General features: G+C 38.4%; 1 protein-coding gene across 1 annotated transcript in view; it reads left to right on the forward strand.

The window, feature by feature from the left end:
- Positions 1–25,872, forward strand: part of snd1 (staphylococcal nuclease and tudor domain containing 1) — a 167,285-nt gene that overhangs the window by 124,725 nt on the left and 16,688 nt on the right. The window contains exon 18 of the mRNA XM_077234280.1: positions 16,494–16,635. Within this exon, the coding sequence (XP_077090395.1) occupies positions 16,494–16,635 (142 nt within the window). The remainder of the gene's footprint in view (positions 1–16,493; positions 16,636–25,872) is intronic.

Below are 25,872 nucleotides of genomic sequence, written 5' to 3' on the forward strand. Positions count from 1 at the left end.
TGAAGAAAAAAAAACTGAATTTATAAAAATGACCCCGTTTAAAAGTTTATGAACCCTTGATTCTTAATACTGTGTATCGTTACCTGAATAATCCACAGCTGTTTTATTTATTGTGATGGTTGTTCTTGAGTCCCTTGTTTGTCAGTTAAACTGCCCAATGTTCTTCAGAAAAATACTCCAGGACCTGCAAATACTTTAGTTTTCCAGCATCTTTTGCATATTTGAACCCTTTCCAGCAGTGACTGTATGATTTTGAGATCCATATTTTCACACTGAGGACAACTGAAGGACTCAAACTCAAATAATATAAAAGGTTCAAACATTCACTGATAATGCAGAAGGAGACACGATGCGGTTTCAGACCCCAGAGGGTTAAGAACCGAAGATGTCCACATATTTCTAATTTTGATTAAATATCTTTTTTAAATTTTACATTTTGTAATCTTTTTTTATTTATTTTTTATTTAGTATTGCCCTTCGGAAGCAACAAAGATACTTGCATGTTTTCCGGAAGACAAATTAAGTACAATTTACCTTGATCTTCAATGCATCGTGTTTCCTCCTGAAGCATCAGTGAATGTTTGAACCTTTGGGCAGTTTAACTGCTCATGACAAACAAGGGACTCAGGAACAACAATCTCAAAACTAAAACAAACAAAAAAACAGTTGTGGATCATCCAGGTCATGAGAGACGGTATTAAGAATCAAGAGTATGTGAGCTTTTGAAATTTTTATAAATTCAGCTTTTTTTGTCTAATGGACTAAATGTAAACATCTTTTATGTAAAATATCTTATTCAGGACAGTACAAAAAAAAAAAATTGTTAAGTTTTGCACTTAAAGCATACACTGTGTAAGATTTTCTCCGATCTAGCGGTGAAATTGTATATGACTACCAACTGAATATTACTTTTTTAGCCCCTCCCATTCCGAGGGCGTTTTAACTCCTACGGTGGCCGTATTATTCCAAGATTAACCTGGCTTCTATTTCGACTTCGTCCATGAGTGTTCCTTCAAGTGATGAGGTTACTTTAGAAAACTATTACAAATTGCATTTAGTTATTTAGTCAGTTAATATGTAGGTTATGACCTCTATGTAAAACGAATAATAGTTTTACGTTTTTCGTTATTTTGTCACCATTTCATTGCTAACATCAGCTATCAGGTCCCCAAACGAATGCAAGTTAATGTTAGTAAAGTATCAGTGCTATCGTTATTCTGTATATTGTATGAGATTAATAGTGTAAGGCAATGTTTACAGCGTAGGCTACAGATTTCTCCGTAAGCAGAGTCAGAGATCAGTTGATGCGACGGTGGTGCGAGGGAAAGCTAAAGGTAGAGGGAAAGGTAAACTTGGCGACTCTGTTACATATCCTCGAGAATAGGCGTGATCCTCCATCTTCAACAGGCTTTCAAATCTGCCAGCAGTCGCGAGTAATCTCCCCCTCGCATTCGTCACGGTGCAAAAGGCGAAGCTTGAATTTCCAGGTATGTCCCTCTTTGGCTAATGTATTTTCAAGATGGAGCCGCAACATGGTGCCGCCATTCGAGCGACTCGCTCGTATGTATTCTTAATGGCAGATTCTTCACCTACGAGAATACTTGATTAGTTGGTGGAAGTAATTACACATGAATTAACACATAATTTTGAAAGAACAAAGTGTTATTTGCGAAGAATCAACTTAAAAAATGACACAGGAACAAGTATCATAAATTGACTTTAATATTAACTTTGTTTTAATAGTATTCGTTTTATATGTATCATTTATTATGTTTAATAATGTACTTATTCTAAAGTAAAGGGTTCATCTGTTTTTTTTCTTTTATTAAAACAGAAGTAATTTGTTAGCAGTGTGTTTGTATTCAGTTTTTCAAAAGTATTATATCTCATTTGTTAATCCCACAGTTAATTCCCTGGCGGGAGCATTATCGTATCATAATTTAATGTACATCTTAAGAATTCATCACATTAAGTCTTGCTACTCTTTTTCATCGAGGTTTCCTCCATGGCAAAGTTTACTCAAGTGCTCTCCATGCCAAATCAGAACAAAACGCCTTGCAGCATGAATCTTGAACAAACAAGAAAAAGCTCTTTGCGCTTCTCATGGCGTCTCTGTGGTTCCTATTCCTCATCTTGAATTCATGAGCAATTGCAGTCGTCTTTGCTACATACGAATGAGAGAGCCTCCCCTGGCAGAAGCAGTGATTATGAGCAGCGCGAAGAGTTTGTTCAGGTCACCCCTACATTACAGATGAGCGTAATCCATCCACAAACCCCTATCGGTACTCGTATTTTTTAATTTTTTAAACCCACGCACAAGTTTTCTTGTGCTAAAAAGTTTGGCAGATCTGTGGACTGCGGTCCTGCAAATGTGCTAATAAAGATCTCTGCAACGGATACCATTGCAAAACAAAAGTTTAATAGAGTATTTACGCACCCAAGTGTTCTTTGCTGGCAGGAAAGCAAATTGGGTCTCTCTGTGTCAACAAACCCTACAAAAAAATAATTAATTCTCCTCGCACTTTTAGTAAGGAAGCTAATTAATGTTCTGGTGACACTTAGCAATGGCTTCATATATTAGCAATAACACTATCCTTGCCAGGCCATATGTCTTTGTTTTTGCTCAAAAATTTATTCCAGACTGATTATGATAGAGTAGTTTTATTTTATTTTTATTTTTTATCAGTATTCTCATTTTCTGATCTGTGTGTGAGAGACAAACGACAAATCAGCCCTCCCAGAAATATTGCAGTGTTTAGCCGGAACAGTAAGTTTACAAAAAAAATCTGTTCTATTCTGGTTAGTTTTTCAGAGTACCTAAGGTACTTAATGCAATCATATCTGGAAAAAAACATTAATTTATTTTTATTTAGCATAGCATGCACAGACAAACACCAATTTGGTCTACAATACTATTCAAATTGCTAATCCTGTCACGCTAATGATGAAAAGCAACTTTTCTTGCACTGAAAAATCTGTTATTCCCAAAATATGTCTTTGGTCCTTTTCATCGTGCATCCAGTTTAAGTACCACTAGAAAAAAAAGTGCTTTATTCTATGGGGAAATGTGTTCTGTGAAAAGCAGTGCCTCCTGGGAAATTGTTTTGATGTATGTTCACCAACACCGGTTTTGATTTGTGTTAGAGTATTGTGTGTGTGAATGTGAGTGACATTAGGTGCTCTACTCTTGCTTACCTCAGTAGAGGGCAAGAAAAGATCATCTCTCATCACACAAAGGGGAAAAGCTGAGAAGGGCTATTCCATACATCTCATGGATTATGTAAGATGCGCATTTCTGCATAGAAAATGGGCTTAGGTCATCTACTCCTAACACGCATACACTTCACGTACACACCTCACATACACACCACCACATAAGCAATTCTTAACAGCCCCGAAGGCAAGCCAGGGCTCTTTATAACCACACACAGACGTGTATCACAAATCTTTTGCTGCAGTTTGTCACATTTATTTGTAACTTTAGCAGACCTTTATTTTTATAATGTGATTTCAATTCACTTATGTATATTGTTTTAATAGTGAGCTAATTACATTTTATATCCTGTAACTCCAAATTTAAATTTAACTTCACATTTTTAGATTTTCATTAATGCCTTATTTTTATTATTTTTATTTAGTGGTTTTCTTCATTTTGTCCCCATTTTGTATGCAAATCTGACACACATTTACCTGGTGTCATACTTTTGTACTGACACAGACTCCGCCATTCAAGCGTGAGGACCTTTGAACGCTTAATGTCAGTCCCAGTTTGAAGGAGAGTTGGCGAGCGCATACATGGGCAAGACAGGAAGTAGTGACAGATCGGCCGTGTAAATACTCAATCTGCGGAGACACGAAAATCCATCCGCATTGAGACAGGATTTTCAGGCATCTGCATACATGCAGGAAGACATCTAGCTCACGCTGCACTTATCATGCACATAGGCTCACGCGTATACAGGCTTGTGCAAACACGAGATGTCACCCTGTCTCTTTGGCCATTCCATAGCCTCCCTCCTCTCTTTTATGGGATATCCCTCTAGGCTCTTGATAGACATTCTTTTAGGCAGGTTTGTGGTTCACCCGTGCAGAAAGCAAGCCACAGCACTTCCACTAGTCCCATTCTCACGGGGAAGCACGGTGTGTGCATGCGTGTTGTCTGCTTAGACTGTAATTAGATATGACATTGTGAATTGCATTACTGCAGATTAACACATGCTTGAATATGCAGGCAGAGAACACAAATGATTGTGTGCAACCGCTGCATATAAGTTTTTTTTCTTTCTTTTTTTTGGAGGAATTTCTAATCCAAATTTCGAAGGTTGAAGGGCAGTTTCCCTGTAGTCGCACAGAGTCTTTGCCCCTCCAGGGAGATTGCAGACCAAGAACAACCATTTTTCTGCCTGAGTTGATGGCATTAGTGTTTCCTGTATTTAGTCCTTTAAAGTCACAAGTCTGTGAAGTGAAGAGATCTGCTTGCAGTTGTCAAGTCTGTCAATCCAAAACACTGGAAATCATATGGCACGGCCTGATTTCTTTAATGATTTGAAGGTGTTGTTAAATCATAATGGACCATATTTAGCTAATAAATGTTCCTGGTTGTATTGTGTGAGACATTAATGGTTTATACTCTTTTATTATATGTAGCAAAGAGTTTAAAAAATACTAAAAATATTGACCATGCTCTGTATTTTTACCATATTCAAGGTGGGATAGAAAATGTTAAGATCCTTTAGATTTTTTTGTTCCTGAAGGCTCCAAATATATTTTGTAAAAAGAAAAGGCTTATTTTTATTTGCACTCCTAGTGACTCTGAACTGCTACAGTATATTATAATATTGTAATAAATCGAGTCCCTCTGTCTCTGCTGCCTGGGGATATGACAGTAAAGGAATACATAAACTGTCTACTTGTCCTTTAAATTCAGCAGTGTTTAGATGTAAAAGTCACTTGCTCTGAGATCCACACACACACACACATACACTCTCTCTCTCTCTGTGTGTGTGTGTGTGTGTGCTTGCTTGCTTGCTTGCTTGCCTGTATGAGTCTGTGCAATGAATGAGACTGCATTTCTGTGCCAGAGGTGTCAAGTAACGAAGTACAAATACTTCGTTACATTACTTAAGTAGAATTTTGGGTATCTATACTTTACTTGAGTAATTATTTTCAGCCGACTTTTTACTTCTACTCTTTACATTTTCAAGCAATTATCTGTACTTTCTACTCCTTACATTTTATAAATAGCCTCGTTACTCCTATTTCATTTCGGCTTGTTTTCATTTCGGGTTGTCATCGTTCAAAAAATGGCCAACAAACGTTTAATAGATCTGAGTCCCGCCTCCTGAACACACATCGCTAAACTGGTTGGTTTTGTGTTTTCTTTCTAACTTGTGAGAGGCTGTTACATTTGGTTGTGTGAAGCGGCAAAACTCAAGGGGTGTAGAATACACAGTTTGTACAGTATAAAAATCATTGTCTATGGAAAGTCCCTATAAAACATGGAAAATAACATTGCTTGGTCTGTTGAAATGAGATGCCTGTTTGATCAAGTTGAACCCTTGGCTGAAACAGGTAGTGCATCCCAAATTTTTCAACATTAACATTTTAGTATAACGTTAGAGTCATGGCCTTTAGAAACATGTTGTTTTCAGGAGGTGGTAGTGCCCCTGTGGAGCGGCCTAAGCTTTTGTCCTTAATGGCATTTTTTTCCCTTGCATTACTTTTACTTTTATACTTTAAGTAGTTTTGAAACCAGTTACTTTTACACTTTTACTTGAGTAAAAAGCTTGAGTTGATACTTCAACTTCTACAGAAGTCTTTTTAAACCCTAGTATCTATACTTCTACTTGAGTAACGAATGTGAATACTTTTGACACCTCTGTTCTGTTCCTTCCTAGTGGATTTATACACACACACACACACACAGTTACAGATGGCATTTCCCTCTAGCCTGCTGACATTTGCTCCTTTTTGGGAGTACAAACTCTCCACCGCCAAAACGTTTAGTACCCTCAACTCGGCTGTCGCTTTAGGTGTCCTTTCTAATTGCCCGACAGTAATTAAAAAGAGTGGACCTTCCCTTGCGCACGCCCACTAACATTTACGTTTTTTAATTTTTTCTGGCGGTGGGACGTCCCTTCATTCCTGGTTAATATATACTAAATATTTGTTTCTTGCTACTGTCTTTTTTTTATTTTTATTTTTTTTTAAGAATAGTCATGTCATAACAGCCCTTCTCACGGCTGGTCCATTACCAGACTCAAGCGGCGTTACAGCTGCTTTTTACTGAGAAGTCTTTTATGTGATCACTTTACTGAATCAATTTAGGCTCATTGACACAAGATGAATTTTCAGAGGCTTTTTGGTTTATTTGGAGTTTCTCGCAATGTTGTTATCAAGAAATGCGTCTCAAGCCTCCTGTGCCTAAAATCCATCATTATACAGCTAAATAAGACCACCTCAGAGGACCCAGGCTTTCAGCGGCTTTCAGCAAACAGCATTCTCGCGCATTCCACCTGCATTTCTCTTTCGCAGGTCATCGTGGCTCTTTCTCTGTCTGCCATGCGCACACATACCCCTGTGAGAGCACAGTAGACAGGTTTAAGCCGGCAGTTCTAGAGCTTTGGGATTCAGCTAACGGCTCATCAATTTTCTTTATTACCTGCTCTGGAAAAAAACGAAGTCCTCAGTGCAGCGAGAGGCTATTCTTAGATCTGCTGCCAATTCCCTTCCTGAATGCATCCACTCACTCTCCCTCCTGTTTTTACACGCTCGTTCTTTCCCTTTTCTTTCTGTTCATTCATATTGCTGATTTACTTGCGGAGCTATGTTTGTGAGCAAAATGGCTGCAAACACCTTGTGAGTGGACTGTGCTGTGATGGAAAGATTTGGCTTTTTCTATTCTAGAAGCTTCAATTGCCATCATCTCTGTATGCATTTGGTAATGAGTTTGTGATGGGTGGATTTTTACAGAAATGTTCTGTGCTCAATATAAGTTAAGTGCTGTCAACTGCATCTGTGACATGCTGTCGATTTACCATGGAAAATAATTTCGACTCGTTCCTCGGGTTGTAAAAATAAGCAGAAATTGTTTGTGGTTATGGACTTACAGTCAGGATTTCTGAAGCAAGCCATTGCTCCAGGATAAAGTTCAAATATAGTTTTGAAAGTTCAGCCACAAGTTTTTGGCATTGCTTAACAATTTTAGAATTCCCTCATGATTGGTACAAATTAGCAGTTATTTCTGCTAAATGAATAAATGTAAATTATACAGTAAACAAAAGATATTAACAACATATTTTAATGTTTTTTTTTTTAGTAAAACGTATATTTTTTTATTTATTTGGGAAAAGAATACGTATTATTTATTTTTTTATCGATACAATTTGGCAAATGAATGTTGAATAAAAATATTATTAGTAGTATTAGTATTACCGGCATTAGTGCTTGCTTGTACAGATTTTGTTAATCACATTTTAAACCCTCAGGAATATCTTGTCCCATAGACTTCCTTTGTACCTGCATTACTGTATATGATTTTCTTTTTACACAAACTGATGGGATGAATCCATATCAATCAACAGCTTGTCCCAGATGCTGTCCATCGAGCTAAACTTAAATTGGGAAGATTCTAATAAAATAGTTTTTTTTTTTCTTGCTTTCTCTCTCAATCATTTGGTATGTATTTGACGCAATTCCCTCAAGGCTTTGGTGTTACATCTGTCATTGAATGTAGGCAAGTGTGGAGGTTGTATTATTTGTGTTCCTTGGGTTCTTTCATGCGTGTGTGTTTCTGTTACTTCTATGACATCCGATTGCCTGAAGAGTTGTAGCGGGCCGTTACGTTAAGACCCCTCAGCATCAATCACATACAGCTCCCCTCCATTGTCCCAGGCCATCAGTCTCTCATGACGACCCCTCCTGACCCCTGTGGACCCGTAGGTTTAACATCCAGACATAAATCTAACCGTGTCGGACTGCACACAGAGCCATTTTGGGTTGCTGTTACAGAACGCCACAGGCTCGTTGACAGAAAGAGCCATTTCTTCAGCAGAAAAGTAAGCGGGCTCTTTTTCATGTGCTGTCAGTGTGTGTTGGGCCAGAGAGCGAGTGGAAGTGGTTCAGAGCCTGCAATTCTATTAAACACGGCTGCACATGGCCAGGACTGCACTGCACACTAGCACAAGAAACTCAATCAAGAATTGATCCGATTGAATCCGAATCAAATTACAGTGTCAGATTCACCTTACAACTTCCTGTTTTCAGTAAGTCAGAGTGAAGGGTCACGATTTGAACATCTTAAAGGGATAGTTCACCTATAATTGAAAAGGCTGACATGATTCATTCACCCTTATATTGTTTTAAATGTATATGAATTTTTCTCTTTTCCTTGCAATTACAATGAATACTTCATTAAGTACAGAGAATGGTTCATGATAGCTTTGTGTGACATAATTTAAACCTTGACATCACCACTCTAGCTTTTCTTGACACATTTATGCAGTAGCAATGTCAGATTCATGATTGAGTCTTTAGTACATTTTTTATTGAATCAGTTGGTCAAAGGAGATGAACGGATGTTGAGGTTTTCAGTGAAAAATACTTAAATTTAACTACATTTATCACTCAAATCTGTCATATAACTTCAGAAGACTTGAAATATTATGTATGAACCACATTTGTAATAGTTTTATGGTGCTTTTTTATGGTTTGTAAGTTCCAGTCCGCATTCATTGTAATTGCATGGAAAAGAGAAACCAGCAGATTATTACAAAATCGCCTTTTGTGTTCAACGCAGTAAAGTAAGTTGTACGAGCTTGGAATGAAATGCAGGTGAATAAATTATGGAGCTTTAAATTTTTGGATGAACTATTTCTTTAAAGTGCACTTTTCCTTTTGAATGCAGAGTTCTAGAGTGATTTATTTTGCTCTACTCAAACAGACAGGCATTTTGTCTACCCTCAAGGAGTTGCACTGTTATGTAAACACGTACTCGGGCTTCACTTCCTCTTTTCATCTTTCTCTCATGCGCTTCTCTTTCTCTCTCATGCATCTCCCTTTTCTCAGTATTTCCCCTCACTCTGTCTCATCTGTGCCATGGGCTTGCAGCCAGCTGTGTGTGTTGGGTGTGTATGTGTGTGGGGGCTGGAGGGGGGGGGGTGACTGGTTTTAGGCTACCAGGCCTCCTTCAGGACATAAGTGTCCCCCTATAGAACTGCTGTCGATGTCAGTCTAATTTTTCTCTGTCATCTTACCTCTTTTTTTCTTTTTTTTACTACCCGGTTTCTCAGTATCTCCGTTGTGTAAAGACAGCTAAACGCCCATGTTTGTCAGATGCAAGCGAGTCGATGAGCAAAGCTGCGAGAGGTGGAATATTCGATCTGAGAAAATGAAGAGGCTGCTTAACTGTAGCCATGACAACCGGGCATCAAGACTTGTTGGGTTAAATAAAGTGGATTATTTTGCTTTTATTTTATTTTAATTTTTTTGCACACATTTGTGTGTGTTAACTCCTTTGCAGAAAGAAACAAAGGAAATATTAATCCTCTTTAGGTCAGGGTTTTGAAATACTGTTTATTTGATAAATAGATTTGTGTGAAGACTTCACTTGATTTCCCCGTCTATCCCAACTCTGTCATGGAGTCTGATTAAAACATATGTCGTATGTGGTTATTTCATGCGGTGAAGTGTGGGCAGACAGCAGGTAGGCAGGCTAGCTGGAAATAAGCCGCTTTAAATAGCTCCGCTTCTAGTCTTTACTGCAAATGAATACTGATTTGAAAGGCTTTTATTTTTCTCAGCTTTGTACAAACATCAGGAGGTTTGTTCAGATTGGAATGTCAGAACTCCTCCAGTGCATTCGATTCTTTGAATACATCTTCCTTGTACTGGAACAACACTATTGAGTCTAGGAATGAGCAGAATAGTCAACCACTTGTTCAACAGCCAATTTAGCTTTAACATACTTGCTGGTGCTTTGAAGTTGGCATGAAATAGAAATTCACCTTATCTCTTTACTGCATGCATGTTTTTGATGTTATTGTGATGTGAACAATTTATCCATGCATATGTTCCATTTGTTTTCTTTTTTTCTTTTAATCTTTTGGTGAAATGATGCTCTATCTATGGCAACGCATATCAGACTTCAATCATTTAGTCTGCTTAAACCCTGCCCGTTTCTTACAATTGACTGCAAACATTCAAATCTGCCTCCATCTAATCAACAACTACCAAAATGGAACAAAATTCCACCCTATATTGTCTTTTTTCCCCACCATTTTCCCCACATTTCCCCACCATTGACAGAATTTTCTGGCTTTCCTTATATCCACTGTTATGGATGTGGCGCTATAACGCATCTTCTGAAAGAGTAGTGAATCTCCTGATCAAAACACATGCGAAGAAGATTCAGAAACAAGCGTTATCATATGTAATCATGCATATGTAAAATAACGCGATCATCATCATTACACCGCATACAAATTAAAATTGCCTAATGTTAATGAATGAAATGTCAACCCAGGACGAGCTATAGGACTGTGCAAGCATTAGGTGTGTTGATGGATGGACTCTACTCCATTTATGTTTTAATTATCATTCTGAATCCGAATTGGATGTAGTCTTTGACAAAAACCGTGATTTTCTCAGCTTTTTGCTCAGTTGCTTTTTTTGTGAAACTTAGCCACATTCAAGTGTTGATAAAGAATGCATGACGCTAGAATAAAATGGAAAGAGGGTCTGTTCTTTTGATTATTGCATACAGATATTCATACAACAAAATATACTGGGGGCCATGACATATTTGTGAAAATGATCAAAAACACAGCTTTTTTTTTTTTTTTTTTTTTAGATTGATCAGATGATTCTATTGGCTATACACTCAACCTTGTCAGCAGTGTTTTTTATATTCATCATTTTGTTTTCTTTAACTACATTGTCATCTTTTTGCGATCTTCCTCTAATAACTGTGTGTAAAGTCAACATTGGAGCAGAAACTCTGTGTTGTTGTGTAAGTCCCCATATGCTGCCGCGTTTCCCTGGGGGCATCATCTGCGCGGGTGGGTAGTTGCGACGTGTGCCAGACCCCTCAAAACCAGCCTGGGTTCTTTTTTTCGCAAACAGGCTTCATTTGCCACAGTTAACCCCCACAGAAATGGTGCTAAACCACTTAGCATTTCGACACCAACGCCGCTGCGACGGGGGGCCAGAGTTTCTGGTGATTTCTTACCTTTACCATGCAGGAATTTCAGGCTGGTGGGAGTTTGTAACGGCTGACAGGAGGGCGGTGACATTAGCGGTGTAAGCCGCGGTATAAGTTGCGCAGCCGCCACTGCACCCGAACAGCTGCTGTCGGTGATATGAGGCTGAGGAGAAGCTCCCCGCATGCTGACATCTCGCAGCTGTTGATTCCCAAAGTGCCATGCCACCTGGGCACTTTTAATGCATAAATTTATCCGCTAAGTAACCAAATCCAAGACTCCGCGTCCACCTCTGCTCCACACACCCCTCCCATCTGCGTTCACCCAACGTTACCCCGTCTTAAGTGGGTTGGGTTGGGTTGGAAAACGCCGCATTTATCCAGCTTACAGTGTTCTGTGTGTGTTCAGATGAGTGTATGACTGCGTGTGTGATTATGCTAAGTGAGTTTATAGCGCTAGCTCAGTGTTTGCAGGTTAAGTGGATGCTGACAGTGTAGGTCGCTTGGTTGATGTGTTTGTCAGCGTCCCTGAGTAGATTGATGTGGACTTTGGGACGCCTGATGGATAGTCGGTCTGCCCTCTGTCACCGGATAGACCCGTGTGCTTGCGTACATTAGAAACAGTGAAACAAATGTTGACAGTGAAATACCAGAGTGTTGTTTTTTTTTTCTGCCTTCTAGTGCAATGGTGCTTTACAATCATATTAGCATGAAATATGTTTTCTCTCTCTCGCATTACGCATGCATGCATTTACCTGGAAAATACATGCAAGCTGTCACTGGTATTTCTCATCTTAATGCTTTGGGATTGATATGTGAAATTGCTTGGGCTACACATCAGCTACATTTAGACATGGAGTCGAAAGCTTGAATTTATTGTGGTCCGGGGGGACTAAACTCATTCAGACTAAAGAGAATTACTATAAAGCTAATTGGATTTCAGAAAGCATAACTGGACCTGTATGTTTGAAATTTCTCATTGGGCAATGAAGTTCTATTGTCTATTCATATGACATGATCATTGAAAATCAATAGATTTGCAGTATAAACGTGTTTAATACCTCCCAACGTGCAGTACATTAGTACTTAGATCCATCTGCGCTCTTGCTAATCTTGTTAGCATGCACAGTAGCGAAACAGTTGTCATATTCTGCGGTTGGGTCCTGTGTCCTGATTCGATGTAGGCGTCTGCTGGGGTCAGAGGTTATAGCTGTCAGATGTCAATCAGGAGGAGTTCAAACGAGCAAGGCTTAGTGCTGTTGTCATTCATGGATCTTTTTATATTGATTTTCTTTTCTTTCTTTTTTTTCTCCCAGCCCTCTGAGAGAGCACATAGCCATGCATGCTAATCGGCTTCACGGTTTAGTTGCAAACCGACTATGGTTGCATTCCGTCACGGTCTTGCTACTTTTATCGATTATTTTTAATTATATTTATTCTAATTCTAACTTTTTGTTTGATTTAATGTATTTTAATGGCATGTAGAACTCTAGAAACAAGTATTTCAACATAGTTAATATTATATTTAGGGGGATTGGAGATAAATGTAATGCGTTAGAAATAGGATGACCAAAATGACCACTAGATTTTAGGGTTCCTCCACACCTGAATTCCTAATTTAACCCCTGCTCAGGCTTCCCAGTTTCAGTTATCTTTTGCAAAACATGCACTCAAGATCATGAGTGATGATATAAAGAAAGCAAAAACTTTTTTTCTGCTCAGATCATTCTCTTGTGGTCGTGCTTGTATCTATATACAGGTTCTCGCATTTGTATTTCTACAGTGGTTGAATCATTAGTTTGGTAATGCGTATAGACAGCATATCCATCCGCAGATGGTTTTGTTGATTCTGGTGTGAAAAGGCATTGGACGTAAAGGCATGTCTGTCTTGTTAGTCATTCCATACTGCTAATAGCTTCATCAATATGCACAGACATATCGAGCAGACGGACATCATGGGTCGTAGACCTTAATTGACTATGCTAAAACACCCTGATAATGTATCCCACCTCTCCGATTACCTTTACCAAGTTTTTTTTTATTGTTTTGGTGCCTGTATAGTCCAGCACTGCATAACCTGCAGCTGTCGTTCAGGGCTGGCCTAACCAGACTCTGTGTAAGGAGGTATGGTTGCGTATCTTCTGAAATCCATCTGCAGCCTTTTTCTTGTCCTAACCTTGGTAGATATTTAGCATTTTCCAGGTGTGGTGGACCGCAAACTCCAGGCCTTTTATTTTATTTAATGTTTTATTATTGTTTTATCATTTACCATTTATTTGTCATATACATAGTTGTGCACATTATTTAAAATAAATCAATATTTCCAATATCCTGGAAATAAAATGGGTTTCAGATCTTTAATTTTAACTTCTGTCAAGTTTAAGTGTTTTTTATTTTTATTCAAAGAATTGCAGAGGAACAAAGAGTCTCCAGACTGCTGGGTAGATTTATACTTCAATTATTTCACTTTGAAGAACAAAAGCACTGCTAGCAAAATTGCATGCAAATATTCTCAGAGTTTAATAAACCATCTGTTTGTTCCTATACTTGTTCTGTAATAGAAAGACAATAACAGATTTTTCTTAAAATATACTTAAAATGGCCAGTGAACCTCTTAAATTAGATATTTTTTGTCACACAATGTGAACAATAGTCCCCCCATACCCTTGCCCCCATCGAACTTGCATCTTGGTTTTCCAAGTATCCAATTCATGCACGCTTTGTAAAAGAATGCTGTGTGTGTGAGTTGGATGACTCTGCCATGCCATTATGTCTCGCACAGAAGTTTCAGAAAGAGCCTTCTCTTGAATTAATGAGCCTTTATTTCCAAAGGTGCCTTCATTATGAATATAATGAATGCTTAATTGATTTAACCAAGTATAATTTGATTAATAATAAAAGCCATGGCTTTTTTAAGCATTATTAGATGGCTGTGACAAAATGAAAGGCCTTATTAAAAAAAAGCTGGATTAGCCCAAGTTTTACTATGGGTATTGTAGTTGCAGTGCAGCAGTGTTTGATGCATGTAACTCTCTTGGATGTAGATTAATTTGTCAGGTAAATCCAGTGTTTTCCGGTATGTACTTGGACTATTCGTTTGATTCTTTCCCTTTGGCCCTGTGTGTTTGTGTGTGCATGCGCTCTGGGTGTTAATGGGGATTCGCTCTCACTGGGCGGAACACACTCTATTGGAATTGACACGCTGTCACCTTTAATCAGTGTTTGGAACGGCCCCCTCCCCTGAACTCAGTGTGTGAGAGATGCAGTTTTTATGAATGTAACTCTGCTGTATCTTTAGTCCCTGAAGAAAAGTCTGACCTCTCCTTGAGTGCTCCACACAACAGGGAAAGATACACTAACATACTATTGGCAAAAACTGCGGCTTACAACGGCTGATACTACTACTACTAATAAAGCAATAAGCCACTAAAAAGCATGCATTTCTGTTATATCAATCAAGATAAATGCCCTAAACCTGTATTATAATTGTTTAAACTCAAATTTTAGAAAATTGATGAGCAAATCTGGCCTAAGAAAATTGTGGACTACAACTGTTAAGGAAAGATTGGTTCATAGTGGTTTCCAGACAGGGTTTGATAAATTCTTTCATTAGCAAAACTCTACAATGAAGGCCATTGTTACCATTTCAAACAATGTTTATTCAATCAGAGTTTAGAGTCTCTCATTACCCATCTTAGAGGTTTTCGCTCATGTTTCTAATGTGTTTTCTTATTTTTGTGTGTGTCTTTTGAGGACTGTTGTTCGCTTGCAACAAAGCTGTCGCTTAATTCGTTCTGTCTCTCACTCTGTCACACTTGTTTTTTGTGGCTTATTGCTATGGATTTAGGCCACAGGCAGCTCAATGACAGAATACATCACAAATCCTTTCTCTTCATGACCCCGCCCAGCAGCAGTCATATACCTGCACTCATGTGGAACAAACAAGAATGGTTGGTTGCTCACAGAAGGTCATTTGCCCAGGGTGCAGTGTGTCTCTTTGAGTCACAGTGTGTGTTTGTGGCTTCTTTTGTGCTTTTGCAGTGGAGGATACGCGAGAGACTGGGTTTTTGCATATGTCCGCCTGCTTGCGTGTCTCAAGTGCCCTTGCCTCTATGGCAAGTGTCAGAGGTCACATGGCCGCAGGAAGCGCAGAGTCTGCACTGACCGGCGGTGCCAGAAATGACATTGTGACAGTCGGCATAGTAACGAGTGTTGACACTCAAATCTGGGTGACTGCAATTGGTCCTGCAGGTTTGGTTATAACTTTTGTGTTACCGTGCCAGGGCATTGTGGGTTGTGGGGTTAGACTAACGCCCTTGCTTTAGAGCGGTTTGCAGAACGTGGCATGTTTAGATCTTCATTAACCCGGCCGTTTTTCCCCAAGGAATCATTTTCCTCCATGTTTCCTTGGTTTGGTCACACCTCTAGGGAAATAATCAGATGTAATTGGGTAATTTGACCCTGTAGTTTATCATTTGGTTGCTGGGTTTTTTAATGCTCACCTTTTTTTTTCTGGTGGTGGTGATATTGGACTGTAAATGTTGGTCATGCAGTCCTAGTGGACATAATTAGCTAAAACCAGCTCTGTGAACATAAAAGTCTGGTTCGAAATTAGCTTCCTCCTGCTCTCTGGGAGAACAAATTAAATAATGGAATAATGGGTAAAACTTCAATAGCTGATGAACATCAATTGCTAATAAAGCCTCCAAACTGAAGGGGCAGTTGCGTAAGAGCCTGATAATTTGTTATGTTTGTATTTCGTAAGAGTCATCCCTCAGCGCTTAGTAAGCAAAACAAACTGCTTTGACTGCAAGCGGTGGCTCTTTTCTTGACACTTCATAAAGCATTGATAAAGTAGAAGTTCTTGCCCTTCGTTTTGGCACTATGCTGAAATTCGCACACTCAAATTTGTGATTTGCAACCGTAAGTCTTAATGAGCCTGCTCTTTCTTCATGATGCGCTCTGCCCTGTGTCTCTTACGGCGTTGCTCAAATCTAGCCAATACCGTGAAGTGCAGAGGTCATTGTGACCTTGTCATGGATTGGTAAATATGTTACCAACCCATCATGTGAACGGATTATCAACAAATGCAGCGTTCACACTGATGCCAACAGATGAAACCACTCAGATCTGGTTCAGTCAGAGGTGTTAATAGGTTTAAGTGAACATGAAATCAAAATTAACCCCATTTACTTCATAATGTATGGGTTGCAAAGCATGTTAATTATAAGACTGTGGTGCATTGGTTATTTTTAGATCCTGTTTTAAACTGCGGAAAATGTGTATTTATCAACAGCTCTGGGCCAATTACGAAGAGAAACCAAAAGAAGAGGTAGCTCCGCTCACGGAGGAGAAAGAACGTGTGGCAAAATACAGATCTGTGTATGTCACTGAGATCACAGATGGAATGCACTTCTATGCACAGGACGTGGAAACCGGTGAGTGCTGTCCTCATTTCTAAAACCAATGCAGGAACACACACATATATATATATGTATATATATATATATATATATATATATATATATATATATATATATATATATATATATATATATATATATATATATATGTGTATATGTATGTGTATATATATATATATATGTGTATGCATGTATGTGTGTGTGCATGTATATGTGTATATGTATGTTTAAGAATGTCATTTATTTTATTATATCTTTCCCCATCTTCATGTCATGGCCCAAACTTAGTCGCTAAGTGAAGGATTTGCGTCTGTATACATTCATGTGGTGCTTCCGTCAGACAGTATCTGTAATTTAGTTGTCCTGTGGCTCTGGAGTGATTAGCCACATGACTTTTACGGCTCAGGTGATTGGCTTAAAGAAAGGGGAAAAAACATCTGTGCCAAGAGCAAAGATGCCAGAATGCAAGTCACATACTTTTGCAATAGTGAATGAAAATGTTAATGGATAGCGTTCTACTTGGATTAAACAGTGTCAGCAGCAAAAAGCCTTATGAATCACATCATTTAAATTGGCTTCCTTTGTTATGTTTAGATGACAAACTCTCAGGGTTTTACACTAATAGGCAACTAATCCAACTCCATATTCAACCAGGCATGAATATGACAACATATCTGAAGGGCGTTTTTCAGACTCCAGATATGAAGATTATTAAATGTAGCCGCTCCAACAAACTCCAGTTAGGTAACATTGCAGGTTGTGTTTATTGCCTTCTTAATGCCCTGAGTGATCTTTCTGTTCAGTGTGATAGCAACTAGTCATTAAACATGACATTTAAATCGCCCTTGGTAGTGACCTAGTCCATGATGGGACCAACCATCCTGTGATTCAAGGAGCTGTTTTAGTGAACAAATGCTTTTCATCCCTCTTTTGTTTATATTCACTCATAATCACCCACTTGTACCTTCTCTCTCTCTCTCTCTCTCTCTCTCTCTCTCTCTCTCTCTCTCTCTCTCTCTCTCTCTCTCTCTCTCTCTCTCTCTCTCTCTCTCTCTCTCTCTCTCTCTCTCTCTCTCTCACACACACACACACACACACACACACACACACACACACACACACACACACACACACACACACATACACACTAGAACCAGTAAAAAGATTTTAATTAAGCAACAAACAACAGTATGGGTTTCATAATTAGGGTCTCGACATGTTCCAGTGGCAAACTTCACTGGCAGAACCATAAAATTGACTTTCATGGTCTCTTAATGTGTCTTAATTCGCAAATTAATTAATTTGCATGAATTTATAATAAATCTGTGGCTGGCATTGCCAGTAGCATTACAATCCTATTGCTTTTAGTGTGCGATTTGGCTTCAAATAACTCCATCTCAGAAAACTGCAAGTGTCAAAACCTGTTTTACAGGTTTAAAAACAAACTAAGGGGAAACGTTAGAGAAAATAGTGAGGTTCTGGACCCCTGTCTATTTATCACTTTAGTTCCTCAGATGACCTTTAACCCCTGTGGGTTGCCCTGAAAGGAAACGAAGACTGCTGTGCCATGTCTAGTAACCATCACACCAAATGAATACCAGCAGCAAGTCTCACACACACACTCACTCTGTTCTTTGTGAGGTAATTATTCAGGTTATCTGGTTAGCTTCAGGATAAAAGCAGGTCACACCGAATGTAGTGCAAAAATGAAGGGAGACGTGAGATAGAAAACAGGAAATAGGCGAGGAAGTAGTGCGAGAAGATAAGAAGGAAAAACGCTGAGCTGAATATGCAGTATGTTTGCAGCTTTGCACTGTTTTGGCTTTTTTGTTGTTGCTCTTTTGTTTTTATGGGCTTGTTTTTTGTCAGATGAACCAGCAAGTGTGGATCTTTTCCTTTGTTTAATTGGCCAATGTTTTCCACTGAGACGATTGGAGTTAGAGAGAGAGAGAGAGAGAGAGAGAGAGAGAGAGAGAGAGAGAGAGAGAGAGAGAGAGAGAGAGAGAGAGAGAGAGAAACAAGATTGTTATTTTCAGCTGAAAGTCATTCCTTCCCTTTCTCACACTCTCTCCAAACTGCGTTGAGGAGGTCTCATCCCTTGTAGAGCACTTCAAAGCAGAGCCCTATAAAAACCTACAAGCTAGTCGCTTTGCAATTTCATTACCGGTTTCTCACAGCAACTTCAGAAAGAGAGGGAAATTTTAACAGGGCAGGACACGATTTTCATAAACACTTTGAAGACAAGCCTTTTGATTATGACATAACTTTTTATATCTACAAATTTTGCATCTAATAATTCCACTTTCTTCCTTAATTGTGGTCTTGCTGAAAGAAGCATTTCACATCATTTGAATTTTTATAAAAATTCTAATAAAATGAAAAGATGAAGTCAGGGGATCATGCAAGTGTGTGAATTAAGCGTGGTGTGTGTGTGTGTGTATATATGTATGTATATATATATATATATATATAGCCACTGTAAAAGAACCTAAGCTCTGTGGCACTTTAACACTACACACTTAAGCTTTAAAAAGGAAAACAGGAATCACATTCTTAAGATGACCTTATTCTCAAAATAAATTTTCTATAGTCAGTAAATGATGTCTTCGATTAGAGGAATTTTTTGCTTCTTGGCACCAAAGCCAGTGTGAAGAGGACATTTTGGTCTTTTCAGCATTTGATAGGCAGATAATAGTTGCTCATTGCCAAAGTGGCCGCCGAGTTTCAGTTTCTTTGCAGTTGTTTTTACAGATTCATTTCACAGATCCCCTTTGTGATCATGGAACTGGTAGTCTAAGCCAATACATGCACAGCTATTTCCTGCAGCTCAACTCTCAATCCATGTTTTCTGGCAACTTCAAACCATCTCTAGAGGGAAGTGTGGTGGATTACAGCATGTGTAATCTAAAATTCTGAAATGACTGAAATTCAATCAGATCACATGTAGACTCTGTCTTTATTTCAGTGTAAATAGTATATCACATCCAAGTTTTGATCAAAAATCTGAACACGTCTGCTGCAACCTCTGCATAGTTATGTTTTCCCTGCGAATGAAACTCAGGCTGTTCCAGAGTGGTGTTGACTGAAAATAAACAGCTCTGATTGATTTTGTGGTATCACAGGGCTGAAGCTGCCATCTCTTATGAGCACTGCGCAGTCTGCGGTTAATGCATGGCTTGACGCTGTGTTGATGTCAGCTCACGACTTCATTTAAAAGACTCTAAACACCCACAAATCGCCCTGATAACATCTCCGGTTTCCAGCACCCCATGCGGAGAAGGGAAAAGCTTGCCCTGCTGCGCACGCTGTCTCTTTCTGTCTCTATCAGTTCTTTTCCTTTTCTCTGTGTTCTTTAATTAGTTAGATTTAATTACTCAAAGTGTGGGATAAGTAGTGAAATGGAATTCCTTGGGCAAAGGAACGTTTGTGTGTATCTCCAGAGGCCGCGTGTAATTTCTCTCTAGGGTGGGGGTGCTATGTAGTTGTGTAACTGAAACCTCAGTAAAGTAATAAACACTTTGTTACCTGCACTGACTGATTCGATTCGGCATTAGCGTCAGCATGCACGTCTACAACAGACGCATTAGCTGTTGTTTGTCTTCAGCTGGTGGAAACTAATTCATAACAGAGATGGGTTTGTCACTGTGTAGATATTTGGGAGTATAATTGTCAGTTTGCAGTGAGTATAATTATGTATGTTAGGTTTGTCTCCTGTCTTTATTCTGTGCTCTGGACCTGATAATGTGTGGATCTGTCATGACGAAACTGGAAAATACAAGGGAATGTAACTGTTTTTTTATTTTATTTCTCAGATATTTAAAAACAAAAACAAAACTTTTCTCTGCCTTAAATTTAAACCTTAATTTTTTGTAATGTATATAGTATTTAATTGTATTTTATATTACTTCATGCCTGCAGCAAATTAGCTCTAGAAAAATATGAATAATTACAACTTGTTATAATTAAGTATTTGAATTAGTTAATAGAATTAACTTGATGTGGCAGAATTAAGAAAACAATAACTAAACTGTCAAGTGAATGCTCAGTATTAATTAATTATTAATTCTAAAAAAATGTAAATGTCCTTACTGTACAGTACTACTCAGGGCATGTAGCCAAAATCTGCATGATTAGGGACTACAGTATATGAGCATTAACCACAAACAACTTTACATGTGTCACGAGCAAGACTTTATTAATTTGACTAAACACTTAGACTAATCTAACATGCATACATGCCTGCATACAGTTTAGCAATGGAAAGAGAGCTGAAGAAGAATACAGAAAAGCGAGAAGTTATAGCATTGTTTGAAATTCAGCAGATCAACACTCTTGAGCAAACCACCAGTTTCTTAGTTCTAAAACCCTTCTTTTAAATGGGCATTCGGCAACTCTAGCTATTTCTTCGCTGATTTCTATATCAATAGATTCTATATCTTCGCACCCTCCTCCCCCTTTCTACCGCTGCTCATGTGCATTTGTTATTATCGGAGCTGGCCAACTTTATCGTGTGGAGCTATGTCTACCGAGCTGGGTAATACATCATACACATTGAGGGCGTTTATACACGTTTATGTCGAATTGCCGTAAAGCAGTTTGTGTTTCTCGCTCGTTCTCGCTTCTCACGAGACTTCCTATTTCCAACTTACCGGGACGTTAATCCGCATGTTGCAAGGTGGTTTTCAGCCTAGGAACACTGGCGGGAGCGGGGAAAGTCACCATTCTCACCAGAACAGGTTATTAAACCATCCAAATGATTTCTAAACGGTTTTATTAAGTTGAAATAGTTGCCGAATGCCCCTTTAAAGGGGTAGGAATACTTAAAGTATCAAATAATGAGACTAAGATACACAGCGCACACCGCCGCATTTGCGCTTGCAATTGAAGAGTGCGCGCTGTGTATCGCTTCACTGTATAAAGTGCAAAAGAAACTACGAGCAATGTCGTTAGAATGTAAATTAGTAAGTCACAAAATAAAAGTAAAATACCAATAAATCACGTGTTAGCTGAGAAGGATTTGCATGCTGGTATGATTTTCATTCTATTCACCAGGAGCTGTTTCATTAACAGTTCTTGTTAGTATTGTGTATTCACCATGGTAACTGTCGTTTCCATAACCCCAAAATGCCACTTTATTTTCACTGTGTTATTTTTTTTATATTTTTAAATTACTGTGGTGGCTCATATCAACATTGTATTAACAAAAACTAGTTTGGGACTGCTATTTAATTGCTTTAGCATAGTCCTAATGTTTATATAATAGTAGTCTTTACTATTAGTCATTCTTACAATTTATGTGTATGTTAAGTAAAGGGGGACAGTACTTGTGTGTGTGTTAACAATTTTTGTGTAAACATGTATTATAATACGCCTATATATATATATTCAATGTAAATTGTAATAATCGTAATTAATAATCGCAATTACAATTTCAAGGGAATAATCGGCAATTATGATTTTTGTCATAATCGTGCAGCTCTATTATATATAGAATTTGCAACAAGAAGTTGTTAAATACTAAATATTGAAAGATTAAATATAATGAATAATTGTGTCTGATTGGTCCAGACGCTACAGATATTAAAATAGTTTGGTAGACTTTCCAAAATGTTAAAATATTAACAAGTTTATTTATTTATTTTTGTATTGCTGTTTAACACATAGTTTTGCATGTTTTTTTTTTATTGTCCTTTTACTTTTTTTTACCATCCCAGCAGTCTTCTTTTGGTTAAATCCTTGCCTGTAACCAGCAGAGACTGTGTGATACTGTACATCTGTTTGATAATTCTGGTTCATGAGTGTCTTGGGCAGTGGTTGTATTAGTTTGGCTGGTGAGGGTAGGGAGGCCGTCTCTGGCACAGAGCTTAATGACTGGAGTGGTTCCCTTACCAGGTTCCAGTTTATACACATCCACCAACACTTACCCCTACATGCAACAGCTGTTTTACACCTAATGAGGTCCAGCCCTCTTGCTTAGCAAGGGGGAAAGTATTTTTTTTTTTCGGTCTCACCTTAATTTGTACCCGCTGTTCCCAGAAACATCCACCACTTTCTGGTTCCATTTATTACCTTACTGTTGGTCCTCTGCAAAGCCATCCTCTGTTTTCATTGGTTGCGCTTCACAAGTGGAGTGACTGGAAACGATGCTTTGATATTGATTTAATTAAGGGGGGTGAACGCTGGTACTATGTATTGATTTCAGCGCTGGAGGGGATTCTGTAGGCGTGGAGGTGTGAGCCGCAGTGTAAAGCACTCTTGATTAGCACTCAAGTCTGAGCATCTCCTGTTTGTCAGGGATAAACCCTGCTCTGTAGATTTAGAAGAGGCTTTAGGTAATTGTCTGTAATGTTCCTGATTTTGATTGATTGCAATAATGCTCATTAGGAAATGTATTTTATACAATAATAAATGTCTTTGTATTATTATTATTATTATTATTAAATTTAATATTTACTAATTGTATTTGTTTTTTTGTATAATTGACCTTAGTGTTGACGCACACCTGAAAATCAGAAGAAAAAATAATCAGTTTAGCTCCCAAAAAATGAAGTAAATTTCTTTGCATTAATATTTTCACACACAAAAAAAAAGTATTTTGTTGTCTTTTACGATAATACTGCATTCAAAGCCAGGTTTTCTCAGTCTTTTGGCTTTATAAAGCATTATTGAACCAAAATGGCCTCTTTACCATGTCCACTTTAAAAAAGGCAGAAACCAAAAAGGTGTTTTGCACGCTTCCAAGCCTGGAGCACTGCAGAGGTTTATAGGTATATTTGTAAACTTGCAATCAAAGCACAGAGTCAGGGTCTCACCCACAGCTTGCGCGACGGGAGCAAAAGGCCGCAGATGCTGCCACTGCCCTTTCTTCACAAAAGCTGTAATTTAGCACCGGCGCTGATTGCTGTGAAACCACTGTGCCCGTCTGTACACCAAAACGGGGCACATTTTGCACGACCTTAGGATTGTTTTGTCTATATCCCTCTTTATCTGCGTCCGTGTGTAAGTACATGCGTTTGTCGTGTTTCTCTCGCCCCACCGCTGAACAGAGGCTTTTAGTCTCTCTGCCTCTGTTTGTTTTTTCTAATGTAATGCTATAAGCAGCTGGAGGAGCCTGTAGATGTGCAGTGTGCAGAATCTTTTCTCGTTGAGGTCGTTCTATCTGCCTTTCTCCTCATTCCCTCCCCCACCGGGGCTCGTCCGCACCGTCTCCCGCTCAGAGTCAATCACGAGCGCCAGGAGGGGAGGTGAAATTCTTTTAATACTACCCTCATCCTTGCAGAACGGACCCCGTCCACCCGCCAATGAATGTTTAATGAGACGAGTGGACAGGTGGGCCAGCCCACGTCACCACGTGCCGCCCCGGTGTCAGTGTGAAATGTGGCTTTGTCCTTAAGCTCGGCGTGGGCTGCCGCTTTTACCTGGAGAGGAAGGAAAAGAGAGAATGAACATCACTGTTTGAAAGAGATAAAGACGTTACTGCAAATGGCTTTGAGAAGAGGGGTGATCATTGGCGAGTGTGTGTGTGTGCTTGTTTCTTTCTTTAGATGCATCTCTCCGTGGGTGGCGTTCCTTATACTTGTGGTCAAATTAAACAATTAAGTTGATTACGCTACCACTACCTATTTTTTTTTTACTGCCATACACTGTGTCATATTTGGTTATTACATAATTTATTATTAATTTAAAAATTAACATTTTTAGGACCATTAAGATTTTTTTAATTAAACAATTTCATAAAAATTAAATACAATTTCCACGTAATCGTGATAATTATCGTGATAATGTGCCTGGAATTTTATTTATTTAATTTTTTTTCAGTTTTTTTTTAGTTTGTTATTTCAGTTATTCTCAAAAGTAATTGATTGTAATACAGTATTTTTACTGTTGTTGTTTGTTTTATTTTTCTCAGTACAGTAATGACACTGAGATTATCTTTGAACATTATTGAGAATTTGAGAGGAAAATGTTACAATAGTCGTCAACTGTTTACAATCAACTACAATCAAACAGTTGATGGTCCCCATTGACTTCCAACTGTCTGGTTACCAAAATTCTTTAAAATGTTGTCTTTTGTGATCAGCAGAAGAAAGAAACTTGACACAACTTGAGGGTGTGTAAATGATGACATTTTCATTTTTAAGTGAACAATTCCTTTAATAATCTAAAATATAATGGCACTTTTTTCTTGAGTTGGGGTTGTTTGCAGATTTTGTTAGATTCATGCAGTTAGATTCAACATGCAGTATTTATGCATGGGAATTATGGGTGAATTTCTGTTTAATGTGGTGATTTGGAAACACCAGTATTAGTATTGTCTCATTTATTTAGTCTTGTTCCCTCTGGGAATCGTTTGATGGAATAATATCTCAATAACGTTGATATTAGGTCTAATCATTCTTCTCTGTGCATTTGCATGTGATTTGCTCTCAGCTACTGCCATAGCAGCACATAAATACATTTTAAGAAGGATTTGTGAGGGCATTTCTGTGAAGTTGCTGAGGTGTTCGAGTGCTTTTTAGTACATTGTTATTGCTTGGGTGCTTCTTAGGGTGTTGCTAGGTGGTTGCTTAAGTCAAAGTCCATGTTGTCTGTATATATGGCATATTGATATCTACAGATATCAATCTTAGTCAATGGGATTTGTTTTCTATCCATTTCATCTGCCAGGTGAAAATTTTAAGTCTAATCACTCAGACAAATAATAGCACACCTCTTATCAAGCCATAAGAATGTGGCATAAACAACGTGGGAGCTCTAACCCTGAATATGAGCCATAATAATAGTGAATCTCGCTTTAGCAAACACAATTAATTATGGGATGCAGAGAACCAATGAACATGATATTTATTGAAATGCTCTATCTCTGTGGCATCGACCTTTCTCTCTGTGGATTCCTCTCTTTCTACAGCTGTTGTTTTCAAATATTGTAAAAAGCTCAGAGTGAGAGGTTGATCCCTCTTGGTTGCATTGTGGGTAACGTGAGGTAGGCGTGGAAATGTTAGACCCACTGGATGCTATTACGGTAGAATTATCTTTCCAATGCAAACAAACACATGTGTGGTTATTTATAGGGCTTTTGCAGCTATGCCATGTGTAAAAGCAGTGCTGATCCCTCATAGCTTGTAATGTCAAGACTGTGTCATATGGAAAGAGTGAATCATCCACAGATAGAGTAAGTGAGATGGAGACCTTTAAAACGAACCAGGATTCTCGCATTTTTAATACTTTCTTGTAAATATTCACAGCTTAACC

This window comes from Siphateles boraxobius, unplaced genomic scaffold, assembly GCF_051911475.1.
Source record: "Siphateles boraxobius isolate OS27281-9 unplaced genomic scaffold, OSU_SipBor_1 19, whole genome shotgun sequence".
Lineage (NCBI taxonomy): Eukaryota > Metazoa > Chordata > Actinopteri > Cypriniformes > Leuciscidae > Siphateles > Siphateles boraxobius.